Below are 14821 nucleotides of genomic sequence, written 5' to 3' on the forward strand. Positions count from 1 at the left end.
GAATCAGCATTTCATGTCAAAGGATAGAAAACAGTCTTTAAAACCCGGGCTGGGAAACAACGAGGTCCCACGACACGACACCAGGACGGGGATGGATGCTGAGCACCCTGCAAGGCTCAGCCCTCAGGGTTAGAAAAAGGAGAGGGAAAAACTCCTGCCAAAAATGCAAAGGAAAAAGGGGAATTTCCCTGTGCTGCAGAGTCCCACGGGAACAGCGGCTTCCTTTCCCCCTGGGGCAGCTGCTTCCCCACAAAAGAGCAACTCAAATTCAAGAAGTGCAGCTCTGGCCAAGCCATGATTTTTTTCCCAATCAAACCCCTCTTGAACACCCCATTTCTCTCTGTCTTTGGCTCTCCAAACCCCACTGAGCTCTGGGGTGGATCCTGACTCGGAGCTATTTTGATTTCTCTTCGTGTTGGAGTTAAACCCAAAATTTATTTTTCCTCCCCCTGCTCTGACCTCACCCTCCTGACCCTGCTCTGTCTCCCTCAGGTCCATCACCGCTGCATCACCTTTGGCAAAACATCCAATTTTGGGGGTTTTTTTGCCCTTCCCACCCCAGCTGCTCAATCCTGTGCCCCCATCCTGGGGGAGTGAACCTCCTGTATAAATTTATTCCCTTCCAGGTGGGATTTTTACCCTGAACACGCCCTGGCAGATCCCACCAGCTCTCTGCAATTCCCACATGGAATATGGCTTTTGCTGTCTGCTTACTTGCCCTCTATTAAAATCTGTAAATAGTCATCCTTTTTCCTGCCTTAAAAAAAAAGAAAAATTCCTTTTCAAGAAGTTTGTCTGCCGATTTCATTAAAAAATAAAAATTAATAAAGGTATAAGCTCACTGACCTCCCTCAGGGAACAGCAGTTACGTGGCAAAATCTCCCAATATTCAAATTCCTGTGTTAGAATTGTGTCAATTCTGACCTGGAACGCCAAGGGGAGGCTGGACCAGTCCGTGAGCACCCCACCACCACCAGCAGGCATCCACAGCAAGGCTGAAGATGGGGAACACACCCAAAAAACCACAACCCAGGGCTCAGCTTCTGCCTGGGAATGACAAGGGAAGCACTGGCACGGGCTGTTCTCCAGAGGATCGAACATTTGGGGTCAAAGGCTCCTAAAACCCCTCCTAACACAGCAGCAGCCCCACAGCTGGGCTGGTGACAGCGCTGGACATGCCACAGCTACGCCAGAAAAATTTAAAAAAAAACCCTTTAGGATTATTTACAAGAACCCCTTAAAGACAACTCGCTGCCTTTGCAGGGAAAGGTGGGAAAAATCCTCTTTGTGCCTCGTTTTTGGGGATTCTCCCAAGCCACAGCGGCCCGAACTGCTGCAGAGTGGGAAGAAAAGTCACCGCCTCATCCCCTCAGCCGGCGGGCACAGACACAGGGACAGCGACCGGGGGCTCGCAGGACACGACACGAGGATGTCCCGAGCCCAGACCGGCTCTGGGGGATCTCGGGAGCGGCCAAGGCTGGGTGGTGTCACCGGGCCCGTTAACCGTCACAGCCAGCCCCTGGCACGGCCACCGGGGCCACGGCGGGGCAGTCGCTCTGGAACACGGGGGGGTGGTCACTCTGGAACACGGCGGGGTGGTCACTCTGGAACATGGCCACTGGGGCCACGGCAGGGCGGTCACTCGGGAACGCGCTGAGGCCTGCGCTGAGGCCTGCGCTGAGGCCTGTGCTGAGGCCTGCACTGAGGCCTGCGCTGAGGCCTGTGCTGAGGCCTGCGCTGAGGCCTGCACTGAGGCCTGCGCTGAGGCCTGTGCTGAGGCCTGCGCTGGCCTCGGGGCCGCCGGTGGCCTCAGGCTGGGCCAGGCCCCGGGCCCCGCCCTGGCCGCGGCCACTGCGGGAGCAGTCGTGGTGGCCGTGGTTGCCCAAGCGGCTGGAGGCCACCACGGCTTTCATGGCAGCCTGGGAGAGAGGGAGAGAATCAGGGAATTGTGGGATGTTCGGAGGGGATCACCCAGCCCAAATCCTGGCCTGGCCCAGGACGCCCTGACAATCCCACCCCAACAATCCTACCCCCAAAATCCCAACCCAACAATAACAGCCCAACAATCCCACCCCAACAATCCCAAACCAACAATCCTTCCCCCAAAATCCCAACCCAACAATAATAGCCCAACAATCCTTCCCCCAAAATCCCAACCCAACAATAACAGCCCAACAATCCCACCCCAACAATCCCAAACCAACAATCCCAAACCAACAATCCTACCCCCAAAATCCCAACCCAACAATAACAGCCCAACAATCCCACCCCAACAATCCCAAACCAACAATCCTTCCCCCAAAATCCCAACCCAACAATAACAGCCCAACAATCCCACCCCAACAATCCCAAACCAACAATCCCAAACCAACAATCCTACCCCCAAAATCCCACCCCAGCAATCCCACCCCAACAATCCTACCCCCAAAATCCCACCCCAGCAATCCCACCCCAACAATCCTACCCCCAAAATCCCACCCCAACAATCCCAAGCCAACAATCCCATCCCAACAATCCCACTCCAACCTCCTGGAGCTCCGGCAGCCTCGGGGCCAGGATTGAGGGAATTTGGTGCCCAGTACACTCGGTGGGGGGAACCTTCCCCTAAATTCTATCCCAAAAATCCCCAGACTGTCCCTCAGGATCCAAGAGGGTGCTGGCAGCGTTCTGCCCTTCCAGGTGGCTGGGGACAGGTGTCCCCTCCCTGTGCTGTCCCAAACAATCCCACCCCAACCTCCCGGAGCTCTGGCAGCCTCGGGGCCGGGATTGAGGGAATTCGGTGCCCAGCACCCTCAGTGAGAGGAACCTTTCCCTAAAATCCATCCCAAAAATCCCCTGACACTGCTGCGAACTCCAAGAGGCTGCTGGCAGCGTTCTGCCCTTCCCGGCCGTGGCTGGGGACAGTTGTCCCCTGGCTGTGCTGTCCCACGTCCCCGACGGCGCCGGGGGTCCCCCCTGACCTTCAGTTTCCTCCTGGCGTTGAATTCCTGCAGTTTCCTCTGCGTGCTGTCCATGTGAGCGAATTTCGCCGCTTTCCCGGTGACCCAGGGGTGCTGCAGGGCCTGCTGGACCGTCAGCCTCTTCTGGGGATCCAAAACGATCAATTTTCTGACCTGAAAGCACCAAGTTTTGTCATTGCCAAGTAACTCACGGTAAAAGAATAAATATTTATAATAAATATATTATATATATTATAGTAAATCATATAATCGATCATAAGAATAAAGAATAAAGAAAGAAGCAAAATTAATCAGAAAATCAATCTTCAAAAATAAGGAATAAATAAAGGAAATTAAAGAAAGCAAGAGTACATCATAATAAATAAATAAATAAGTAATGAATTCACGTGGAAAAATAAATCATTAATAGAAATGTGTGGGGAATAAATTAATTTTATTAGATAAATATGTGTAGTAAATACGTGAAAATAAAATAATGAAATAAAAAATGTGGTTAATAAATGAAAAGAAATAAACAAGTGCAATAAATAGATAAAAATAAAATCATAAAATAAGTGAAACCAATAATGCAAATAGTGATAAATAAATGAATCAAAATTTGTAATAAATAAATGAAAACTTGCCATAAATACATAAACATATAATCATAAAGAAATAAATCAATACTAAAATGTGATAAATAAATATAATTAAAAGAGTTAATAAATAAATGGATAAAATGAAATGATAAAATAAACAATCACCATGTTATAAATAAAGTAATTAATAAATAAAGGGATGAAAATGAAATCATAAAAGAAATTATAAACATGTGGAAGAAATAAATAAAACTGAATAAATTAATAAGTAACAATAAAGAAAGGGAGAGAAGAAGAGAAGGGAAGAGAAGTAAGATAAAATAAAAATAAATGAAAGTAAAATAAAATAAAGTATAAAATAAAAACGAATACATTAATAAATGATAATAAAGGAAGGGAGAAGAGAAGAGAAGAGAAGAGAAAGGAAGTAAAGTAAAATAAAAATAAATGAAAGTAAAATAAAATAAAGTATAAAATAAAAACAAATACATTAATAAATAACAATAAAGCAAGGAAGACGAGAAGAGACGAGAAGAGACGAGAAGAGAAGAGAAGAGAAGAGAAGAGAAGAGAAGAGAAGACAAGACAAGAGAAGACAAGAGAAGACAAGAGAAGAGAAGTAAAATGAAGTAAATAAAATAAAAATGAATTAAAATAAAGTATAAAGTATAAAGTATAAAATAAAATAAATTAAAATAAAATTCAAATTTAAAATAAAATCCCATTTAAAAGAAAAGAAAACAAAGCATTAAATAAAATAAGAATTCAAACTAAATGAAATAAATAAACATGGCAGTGTCCCAGGCCCAGCTGTGCCTCACTCACCAGATCCTTGGCGTTGGGGGACACCTCGTCCCACCAGGGGGACACGAACTCGTAGTCACAGGTGAGGATGCGGCCGTACATGTACTGATCCCCCCGCGGGTCAAAGAAGGGCTCGAAGCCGCAGAGCCTGGGGGCACAGAGCCGTGGGACGCCGTGCCACCAGCCCTGCCACCCCCCTGTCACTGTCACCTTCCCCAAAAATCCCTTCGCCAGGATTTCTTCTCCTGGGAAGCTGAGAAGCCTCAGAGAATAAAATGAAACCGGTAATTATCTGATTGTTTCCGCTGCGTTTTGCTGCTTTGGGGTGTTGTTTACCCGTTGTTTGATTCATTTCATGGAAATTGTTTTTATTTAATGACCAATCACAGCCAGCTGTGTCGGGACTCTGGAAAAAGTTTTCATTCTCATTCTTGTTAAGCCTTCTGTCTGTATCCTTTCTCTATTCTTTAGTATAGTTTCAGTGTAGTATTTATTTATTTAATGTAAAAATAATAGAAGTATTATAAAATAATAATATAGAAATAATACGCAATTATAATATTAAAACAATAAAAATAATAATAGAAAATAATATAAAATATTACAAAATTATAATATTAAAACAATAGAAAATAATAATAGAAAATAATTTAAAAATAATACACAATTATAATATTAAAACAATATAAAATAATAATAGAAAATAATATAAAATATTAAAACATTATAATATTAAAACAATAGAAAATAATAATAGAAAATAATATAAAAATAATACAAAATTATAATATTAAAACAATATAAAATAATAATAGAAAATAATATAAAATATTAAAACATTATAATATTAAAACAATAGAAAATATTAATAGAAAATAATAGAAAATAATATAAAATTATAATATTAAAACAATATAAAATAATAATAGAAAATAATATAAAATAATACTAAATTTTAATATTAAAACATATAAAACAATAATAGAAAATAATATAATATATAATATTAAATAATAAATTAGCCTTCTAAAAACATAGACTCAGTTCACTCATTTCCTCCTTCGTCCTGGGGACCCTGGAAAATTCAACACCCCTGTGGCAGGGACAGAGGGGACAAAGCCACCCCGCTGTGTCCCCTGGCTGTGACACTCACAGGATGTAGGTGATGACACCCACGCTCCACATGTCCACCTCTGGTCCATAGGGACACCCGTGCAGGATTTCGGGGGCTGGAAGGAAAATTTGGGGGGTCAAACACACCCGTGGGGGGGTTCCGGTGGAGAAAACCACCCTGGGCAGCTGCAGGTGGGGAGAAAAGGGATAAATGGGGAGGAAAGGGGATAAATAGGGAGAAAGGGGATAAATGGGGAGAAAAAAGGATAAATGGGGAGAAAAAGGGATAAATGGGGAGGAAAGGGGATAAATTGGGAGGAAAGGGGATAAATGTGGAGAAAAAGGGATAAATGGGGAGAAAAAGGGATAAATGGGGAGGAAAAGGGGATAAATGGGGAGGAAAAGGGATAAATGTGGAGGAAAAGGGATAAATGGGGAGGAAAAGGGATAAATGGGGAGAAAAAGGGATAAATGGGGAGGAAAAGGGATAAATGGGGAGGAAAGGGGATAAATGCAGGAAAAGGGATAAATGGGGAGGAAAGGGATAAATGGGGAGGAAAGGGGATAAATGCAGGAAAGGGGATAAATGGGGAGAAAAAGGGATAAATGGAGGAAAAGGGATAAATGTGGCACAGCCCCAGCTATTCCTGCACTGAGCTGTGCCTGGCCTCAGGCAGGGAAAACCCCCTGGAATGTCTCTCCCACCCCAATTTTCTGTCTCCAAAATGTCCCTCCCTCCCTCCCAATTGTCCTCTCCTGAAAATGTCCCTCTCGCCCCAGTTTTCCTCTCCCCACAATGTCCCTCCCTCCCCAATTTTCCTCTTCCCAGATTGTCCCTCTTTCTCTCCCTCCCCAATTTTCCTCTCCCCACAATATCCCTCCCTCCCTCTCTACTTCCCAATTTTTCTCTCCCCAAAATGTCTCTCTCTCTCCCTCCCTAATTTTCCTCTTCCTAGATTGTCCCTCTTTTTCTCCCTCCCTCCCCAGATTTCCTCTCCCCACATTGTCCCTCTCTCCCCCTACCCCGATTTTTGTCTCCCCACAATGTCTCTCTCTCCCTCCCCAGTTTTCCTCTCCCCAGAATGCCTCCCCCTCCCTCTCTACTTCCCAATTTTCCTCTCCCAAAAATGTCCCTCCCACCCCAATTTTCCTCTCCCCACATTGTCCCTCTCTCCCTCCCACCCCAGTTTTCCTCTCCCCACATTGTCCCTCCCTCCCTCCCTCCCTCTCCCACTCCCTCCCTCCCTCCCTCCCTCCCAATTTTCCTCTCCCCAGGGGTCCCTCCCTCCCCGTTCCCCTCCGGCTCACCGCAGTACCCCGGTGTCCCACACACGGTTTTCATGGTGTCCTGCTCATCCACGATCTTGGAGAGCCCAAAGTCACCTTGCAGGGACACAAGGGAGTGGCAGTGCCATCAGGGATGGGCACTGGGATCCCCTCCCGTGCCAGGACCCCCGGGCAGCTCCCCAACCCACCGATTTTGAGGGGAGCATCGGGGGACAGGTCTGCATAGAGCAGGTTCTCCGGCTTCAGGTCCCGGTGCACGACCCCGTTCTGGTGCAAATACTGCAAAAAAGAGGAAAAGTGGGCTGTGAAAAGGAAGGGAACGGCCTCAGACAGAATTTGGGAGGTGGCAGCAGCGACCGGGGACCTGTGACAAACTTGGGACCAGCCACCACTGTGGTGGATCCGTTTCCAGCTGGGAGTTCCTGGTTTTTAAACCCTCCTGTTGCCATGGAAACTCTGGGATGCAGAGCGGCCCTGACCTTCCTCCTTCCTCTTCTTCATCCCCGCTAAGAGCAGATCCATCTTCTCCCAGTGGTGCCTTTGGAAGGCCAAGGGCAAGTGGACAAACGAGATGTTTGGGATGGGGGCAGCTCTGAGTGCCCCTCTCCAGGGATATTTGGGGTGGGGGCATCTCCGGGCACTTCTCCCCAGGGACATTTGGGATCAGAGCTCTGGGTGCCTCTCCTCAGGGATATTTGGGATGGGGACATCTCCAGGCACTTCTCCCCAGGGATATTTGGGATCAGAACTCTGGGTACCTCTCCTCAGGGATATTTGGGTTGAGGGCAGCTCTGGGTGCTTCTCCTCAGGGATATTTGGGATCAGTGCAGCTCCAGACCCTTCTCCCCAGGGATATTTGGGATGGGGGCATCTCCGGGCACTTCTCCCCAGGGATATTTGGGGTGAGGGCAGCTCCAGGCCCTTCTCCCCAGGGATATTTGGGATCAGAGCTCTGGGTGCCTCTCCTCAGGGATATTTGGGATGGGGGCAGCTCCAGGCCCTTCTCCCCAGGGATATTTGGGATGGGGGCCAGCTCTGGCCCCTCTCCCCAGGGGTTATTTGGGGTGAGGATCAGTGCAGCTCCAGGCCCTTCTCCCCAGGGATATTTGGGATGGGGGCAGCTCTGGGTGCCCCTCCCCAGGGATATTTGGGTTGAGGGCAGCTCCAGGCCCTTCTCCCCAGGGATATTTGGGATGGGGGCAGCTCCAGGCCCTTCTCCCCAGGGATATTTGGGAGGGGGGCAGCTCCAGGCCCTTCTCCCCAGGGATATTTGGCTGCAGCCCCCGCAAGCCCCCCCTCACCGGGCTGTCCCCAGGGCCACGTTACCGAAACAGCCTCCAGGATCTGCTTGACCACGTGCGCCGCATCCCGCTCGCTGTAGAACCCCCTCTCCACGATCCTGCGGGCACACGGAGCCTTCAGCCCCCTCCATCCTCCTCCTCCTCGCAGGATCCACCCCCCAGAGCCCGTCTGTACCTGTCAAAGAGTTCTCCCCCCGTCACCAGCTCCAGCACCAGCGCGATCTCCGAGGGCGTCTCGAAAATCTCCTTCAGCTTGATCTGGAAAGGGTGACAGGAGGGATTTTGGGGTGTGGGGTGTGGGATGTGGGATGTGAGGTGTGGGATATGAGATATGGGATGTGAGGTGTGGAATATGGGATGTGGGGGGTGGGATATGGGATATAAGATATGGGATATGAGATATGGGATGTGGGATATGAGATATGGGATGTGAGGTGTGGAATATGGGATGTGGGGGGTGGGGTGTGAGATATGGGATGTGAGATGAGGGATGTGAGGTGTGGGATATGGGATGTGGGATATGGGATGTGAGGTGTGGAGTATGGCACGTGGGGTGTGGGATGAGGAATGTGAAGTGTGGGAAAAAGGGATGTGGGATATGAGATACGGGATGTGAGATGTGGGGTGTAGAGTATGGGATGTGGGGTGTAGGATATGGGATATGGGACGTGGGGTGTGGAATATGAGATGTGGAATGTGGGATGTGGGGTGTGGGATATGGGATGTGAAGTGTGAGATGTGGGTTTTGGGTGCATGGAATATGGAATATGGGATATGAGATATGGGATGTGATATATGGGATATGGGATGTGAGATATGGGATGTGCTATATGGGATATGGGATGTGAGGTGTGAGATATGAGATATGGGATGTGGGATATGAGATATGGAATGTGGGATGTGAGATATGGGATGTGGGATATGGGATGTGAGGTGTGAGATATGGAATGTGGGATATGAGATATGGGATGTAGGATGAGGGATGTGGGATATGGGATGTGGAATGTGGGATATGAGATATGGGATATGGGATGTAGGATGAGGGATGTGGGATATGGGATGCAGGAATGCATCCTGGCTGTGCTGGGAGACTTTGGCCACCAGGGAGAGTGGAAAGGGTTATTCCAGGGCAAAGATTTCCTTCCTCTGTTTGTTCGGTTTTTCCCCACTCTTGATTTGTTTTCACCTGAATTTTCTGAACTCTTTGCAGCAGCCCTGCTCACTTAACAGGGATTAAAGACGAATCTGGGAATGTGCAGAGCCCTGACCCTCTTCCCATCTCCGAGCTTGTTTCTCAGAGGAGCTCCTTGAGAGCATTGGAATTTTGCAGCTCCATGGACACCTCGGAGCCTCCATCCAGCCCTGTGGTGTGGGAGTGACTCCAGCTGCATCCCACGGGATGGATCCTGATCCTGCACACCTGGGATGGGGTGAGGGAGAGCCAGACACCCTGCAAGGTCACGGCCACTCTGGGATCAAGGTTCTGGAAATGTCCCTTGGGCTGTTCTGCAGCAGAAGCACCAAACCCGTGTTTTCCTCCTGACTTTTTGTGCTTTGGCTCCCACACGAGCCCTTTGTGCCTCCACAGCCCATCTAGAATTAACAATTCTCTCTCTTCAAGCGACGTCCAAATGCAATTTTTCCTTTTTTTTTTTTTTTTTTTTAACAAAAATGGAAACCCAAGAATTTCATGCTTCTTAAGACTTTTGTGACACTGCGAATTTCATGGGGCTTTAATCATTCCCTTCCCAGGCTGGGTGACAAGCCGTGATCCCCTGCGGGGTGAGAGACACTATGTGGCAGCTTATTGCATTATAATAATACACGGAGCACTATAATTTTCCTATTAACTTCAAAAGTTTACAATCCTATTATCAGCTGCTGCCGAGGTCGGTGCCGCACGATAGCGGCGCCGGCGTCAATAATGGAGCAGAGCAGCTCCTCTTCAAACATCACTTGAACCTGGGATGAGCAGAACCCCACGGAAAGCTCGGGGATTTAAGTATTCCAACGGGCTGGATCCTCCTCTGTGGCTCTGAGGAGCTGCTGCCTGCAGAGGGGAGGGAGGAAATTGGATTTTCTGTGCTGTTCTTGATAACACATCAGAGAGGAGCCTCTTCCCATCCACCTGGGCTGCTCCAAGTGTGTGATTCCCATCCTGGCTCTCATCCCAGCGTCTGCCCAGATGTCCTGGGATGGGGGAAATGTCTCCATGGAAGAGGCTGAAGCACCAAATTGCCCCAAAACCACTGAAATACCCCAAAACGGGCCCAAGTCGAGCTGGCTGAGAGGTTTAGAGACAACCTGTCCCCAGTGCTTTGACCTCTTTATCTGTTTTCGGGATGTTTGGGATTTCTCTTGGCTTCATCTCTTGGAAGGAAAGTTTTGGGCTTCTCCAGAGAGCAAAGCTCTGAGGATGGGATAGGCTAGGAGCAGCCGTGCCCAGGGTTTGAGGGATGCTGCAGCCTGGGAAATGGCAAGACAATGTCCCAGTGATGTCCCGACAATGTCCCAGAGATGTCCCAACATGCTCCTGTTTGGATTGTGCTCAGGGCCTGTCCCAGCCCTCAGTCCCACAGCAGATCCCAGGTGGCTTTTCCGTGTCATTTCCTTAACTCAGGTGTTCTCCTGATCCTTTTGCAGTTTCCCAGTGGAATCACGCAGTCGGGAATGAGCTTTTTTGGGACGTGGGGGGCACGGAGCCCCCCAGCCCCTGGCATTCCAGAGGGGCTCTGCTGGCCCTGGCTGGATTAGATCTGCTCCAGCCCCGCTCCTGTTATCCCTGGAGTGCTGAGCAGGCCGGACACAGCTCCAGCCCCACGGCCCTGGCCTCCTCTTTTATCTCCCCTGGCAGGATTCATTACAGACAGGCAATTTTCCGTGGGATTCATTTGATCTCCTCGATGGAAATTGCCTCCCTGGTGGAAATCTCAATCCCAAGCTGTGGGAAGGGGGAGGACGGGGGAGGGGGTCCTTGGCCTTGGATATCAGAGCTCAAAGGAGCTGCAAGGACCAGGAATTTCATGTGGCAGGGAGAGGGGAATCACCTGGATGCTGTCAGAGGGGCAGGGAGGGGACACGGGGGGCAGGGAGGGGACATGGGGTGCAGGGAGGGGACACGGGGTGCAGGAGGGGACACGGGGGGCAGGCAGGGTTTTCCACGGGGTGCTGCCTTCATCCCTGCACCAAGACAGGGTGAGGACAAGGACATTCCAGCCCTTCCCTCAGCACCAGGCTGAGTTAAGGGCAAACCCACCCCCAGCAGCCGTGGACCCGACCCAAAGGGGGGTGGCAGCTGTGTCACCAGGGCCCTACTCACGATGTTGGGGTGCGAGAGCCGCAGCAGGACCCCGATCTCCGTCCTCACGATCTTTTTGTCGATCTGGGAAGCAGAGCCCGTGCAGAGCTCGTGTCACCTGCGCTGCCAGGCCTGCCTCTGGCTCCCCACCACGCAGAGACCCCCACATCACACCCTGCACAATTCCATGTCTGTCCCAGAGCCCTCCCCCGCCCCAAATCCCAGCGCTTTTGTCCATGTGGGACCCCCAAATTGTGGGATCGATGCCTGGTACCAGCCCCTCACCCATCCTGGTGCCAAGGGGCAGGGGAGGAGAGACCACCAGCCCTCCCCCCAGCTCCCTGCTGCTCCCCCTGCCCATCCCCTGCCCCACTCACCGTTTTCTTCAGGATCTTGGCAGCGTAGGGAGCTCCCGTGCCCTTCTCCTGGCAGCTGAACACCACCGAGGTGGCTCCCCTGGAGGGCAGAGGGGACGTGAGGCTGGCACAGAGCTGGGGGTCCCGCTCCCCCTGTGCCCCCCACCAGCACCTTTGGCAGTGCCAGGCCCTGGGAGCTCAGAGTGGATCCCACTCTTCACGGATTCTGCTTTTCATGGATCTCCCTCCTCCAGCATCCCCCCATTCCTGAATTCCCCTCCTGTACCCCTCCCCTTCCTGCACCCCCTCCCGCGTCCTTCCCGGCTTTCCTGGCTGAGGCTATTTTAATTCAACCCGAGTTCTACAGGGGGTTTAAATCCTTAAGCGGCTTTCACGACGGGACGGAGCCGCCGTGTCCCCGCTCGCAGCGACAGCGACAGCCGGGGACAGCGACAGCGACACTGCCGGGGCCCCATCCCAGCCCATCCCCGCCAGGTGAGACCGCCGCGGGTGACACGGGGACCCCGCGGCCGAGGGCGATCTCAGCTCCAGTTAATCGCGTTTCCTGAGCGCCGGACGGTGAAATCAGCCCAGCGCCCCCGGCCGTTCCGGGGCTCATTTGCAATTCCGTCTCCCTGCCCGGCAGATTAATTCCTGCCCCCGAGTAATCGGCCAAGTTTTACCCGTTTTGGCTCCGCCGCCTTCTGGGACGGAGCTCAGGCTGTGCCTGGAGCTGCCCGGCAAGATCAGATCCCCAAAAGCACCGATTTCACACCGAAACCTCCCCTGAGCCCACCAACACCCCGGCAGGGAGCCCCGGGGGCTCTCCTGGAAGAGAGATTTGTCTTCAAACCCAGAGGAGATTTTGCAACTCATCCGGCTGAAGTTGGGAACGGCGTTCCCATGGCAACGGCAGCGCCGGGTACCAGCGTGGTCCGGGATGCTGCGGGATCCACGAGCCGCAGCCCCGCCCAGATCCAAAACATTTCCTCCCTTTTGCCAAACATTCTCCACGAAACTTCAGTTTACAGATAAAAAGCGATTTGGAAACGAATTGTTACAGCTGGGAGGGGAGGGGCGGCCACCACCTGCTCCAGCTCAGGAAAAAGGGCAAAAAGCTGCAATTTGACCCCAAAACGGCATCGCCGCCGCTGCGACCGCCACAACAGCTCTCTTCCAACGGGAGAAGCCACGAGGCTATTCTTGGAATTTCCCAGCTGGGCTGGTCACGGGGCAGGACCCTCCACCCCCTGTCCACAGCTGAATCCCAGCCGGGATCTGTCGCCTCTCACCCTCCCTCTACATTTTTCCGCACGGACAATTCCCAGCCTGATTCCCGCCGCTAACGAGATCATTTAGGAGCGCTCGGCTCGGCGTTTAGGAGGACTCGGGGTGGCTCCTGTGCCCGCTGTGCCCGCGGCGCTGCCCCTCACGCGTCCCCAATTAGGGCAGCGCTGCCGGAATTCGCCACACCTCGGCCCCCGGCCCCCGCAGCCGCCGCTCAAGGCCTCAAATAAATATCCCCAATCAGCCTTGCCTGCGACGGGAGATAATTGCATTTGCTTTCCAGATGAACTGGAAAATGTCGAACGATGGGGTTTGTTGAGAGCCTGGAATGTGTGGCCGGTGTGAGAGTCGGGAGCAGCCCCGGGTTGGGTCCTCCCTGCTGTCCCCTCATCCCTACGCGGTTCCCTCCATCCCTCTCCTGCTCCCCGGAGATTCCCAGCCGGAGCTGGGTCCAGCCTTGCCAGGAGAGGCTCTAAGGGAGAGCTGTGCATGGGGAGTGGGCTCCCAGCAGCCCAAATCCCACCCAGATCCCAACGTGCCGAGAGCGGGTGGCTCCAGGACTGAGACCAGTTTGATTTAAGTCTGGTGCTGAAACTGGATGGATGGATGGATGGATGGATGGATGGATGGATGGATGGATTCCAGGGGCTCCAGGCCTGTCCTCCTGTCCTACATCCCTCTGTGCAGGGCTGGGTGCTGCCAAACCCTGGGCTGATGTGACCACACCTTGATACAAACCCTTAAATTCCTGCTTTCACCAAAACTGCTGCTTTGCAGGATTCTCTGAGGATGGAAACCCTGAGGCAGCTGGGGCTGGTCCAGCCTGAGCCACCAAATCCCCCTGTTCAGAGCCAGGGTTCCTAGGCCAAGCTGCCTCCCCCCCGGCACAGCCCAGAGCCCCCACAAATGGGATCATCAGCCTTGCCAGCACAGCCTCCTGGCACCCCCTGGCACCCCCTGCCTGAGGGGCACCGGGATCACAGCCCTCAGATGGGCTCTCCAAGCCAAACCCAGAGCTGGGAATTCAGGCTCTGTGGAGGCTGGCACTGCCTGGCCTTTGTAGGGGGCTGCTGCAGGCAGGACCCTCATCGCCCACCCCCAAAGCCTTGGGGTGCTCAGAGGAGAGATGGGTCTCCCCATGATGCCATGGAATGAGGAATATCCATCTCCACACCCCCAGGGACCCCCGGTCCAACCTGCAAACCCCCAGTGAGTGCTGCCAGACCCTGGCTGCAGCATCACAGCACAGGCCAAGTGCCAGAGGGGAGGGTCTGTCACCATCCATCCCCTCATCCATCCTTCCACAGCCCTTCTGCATCCATCCTTCTCTCCTGCTTGTCCACCCCTTCCTGCATCCCTCCGTTCTTCCATCCCTCCTCATCCATTCCTCCCACATCCGTCCATCCCTTTTGTATCTGTCCCTCCCTTCCTGCATCCTTTCCTGCATCCCTTCACCCTCCATTCCCCTTCATCCCCCTCCCCCAAATCCCTCCACCTCCCCAATCCATCCCCTCTGTATTCCTCACCCCTCCCCACATCCCTCCATCCCTCCTGCCTCCCTCCAGCCCTCTCCCCACCCTGTCCCAACCAGGACCCGCTCCCAACACCCGGGGGGCTCCTGCCCCTCCCAGCCCCTCCCTGTTCGCTCTCCCCGCCCGGTACCGTCCCAGCTCGGGGCCCACGATGTAGAAATCTTCCAGTGCCGCCTCCCGGTGGGATCCATCGATCCAGAAGTCGCTCTCGCTCTTGGAGGACGGCATGGTGGGCTGGGGGCTGCGAGCTGCCTCCAGCTGCTGGGGAGACCCCGGCATGGATCGCCGCAGCCCCCCCGCCTCAC

General features: G+C 52.2%; 1 protein-coding gene across 1 annotated transcript; it reads right to left on the reverse strand.

The window, feature by feature from the left end:
• Nucleotides 1-1499: 1499 nt before the first annotated feature.
• LOC121341470 (calcium/calmodulin-dependent protein kinase type IV-like) lies at nucleotides 1500-14744 on the reverse strand. Its single transcript, XM_041414967.1, has 11 exons — nucleotides 14647-14744; nucleotides 11719-11797; nucleotides 11363-11425; nucleotides 8219-8301; nucleotides 8069-8141; nucleotides 6931-7021; nucleotides 6764-6838; nucleotides 5496-5571; nucleotides 4364-4490; nucleotides 2961-3113; nucleotides 1500-1919 (listed from the first exon to the last, which is right to left on the reverse strand). The coding sequence occupies exons 1-11, from the start codon at nucleotides 14742-14744 to the stop codon at nucleotides 1500-1502; spliced, it is 1338 nt and encodes a 445-aa protein (XP_041270901.1).
• Between the last annotated feature and the right edge of the window lie 77 nt (nucleotides 14745-14821).

Source organism: Onychostruthus taczanowskii, unplaced genomic scaffold (genome assembly GCF_017590055.1).
Source record: "Onychostruthus taczanowskii isolate IOZ18803 unplaced genomic scaffold, ASM1759005v1 scaffold106, whole genome shotgun sequence".
Classification (NCBI taxonomy): Eukaryota; Metazoa; Chordata; class Aves; order Passeriformes; family Passeridae; genus Onychostruthus; species Onychostruthus taczanowskii.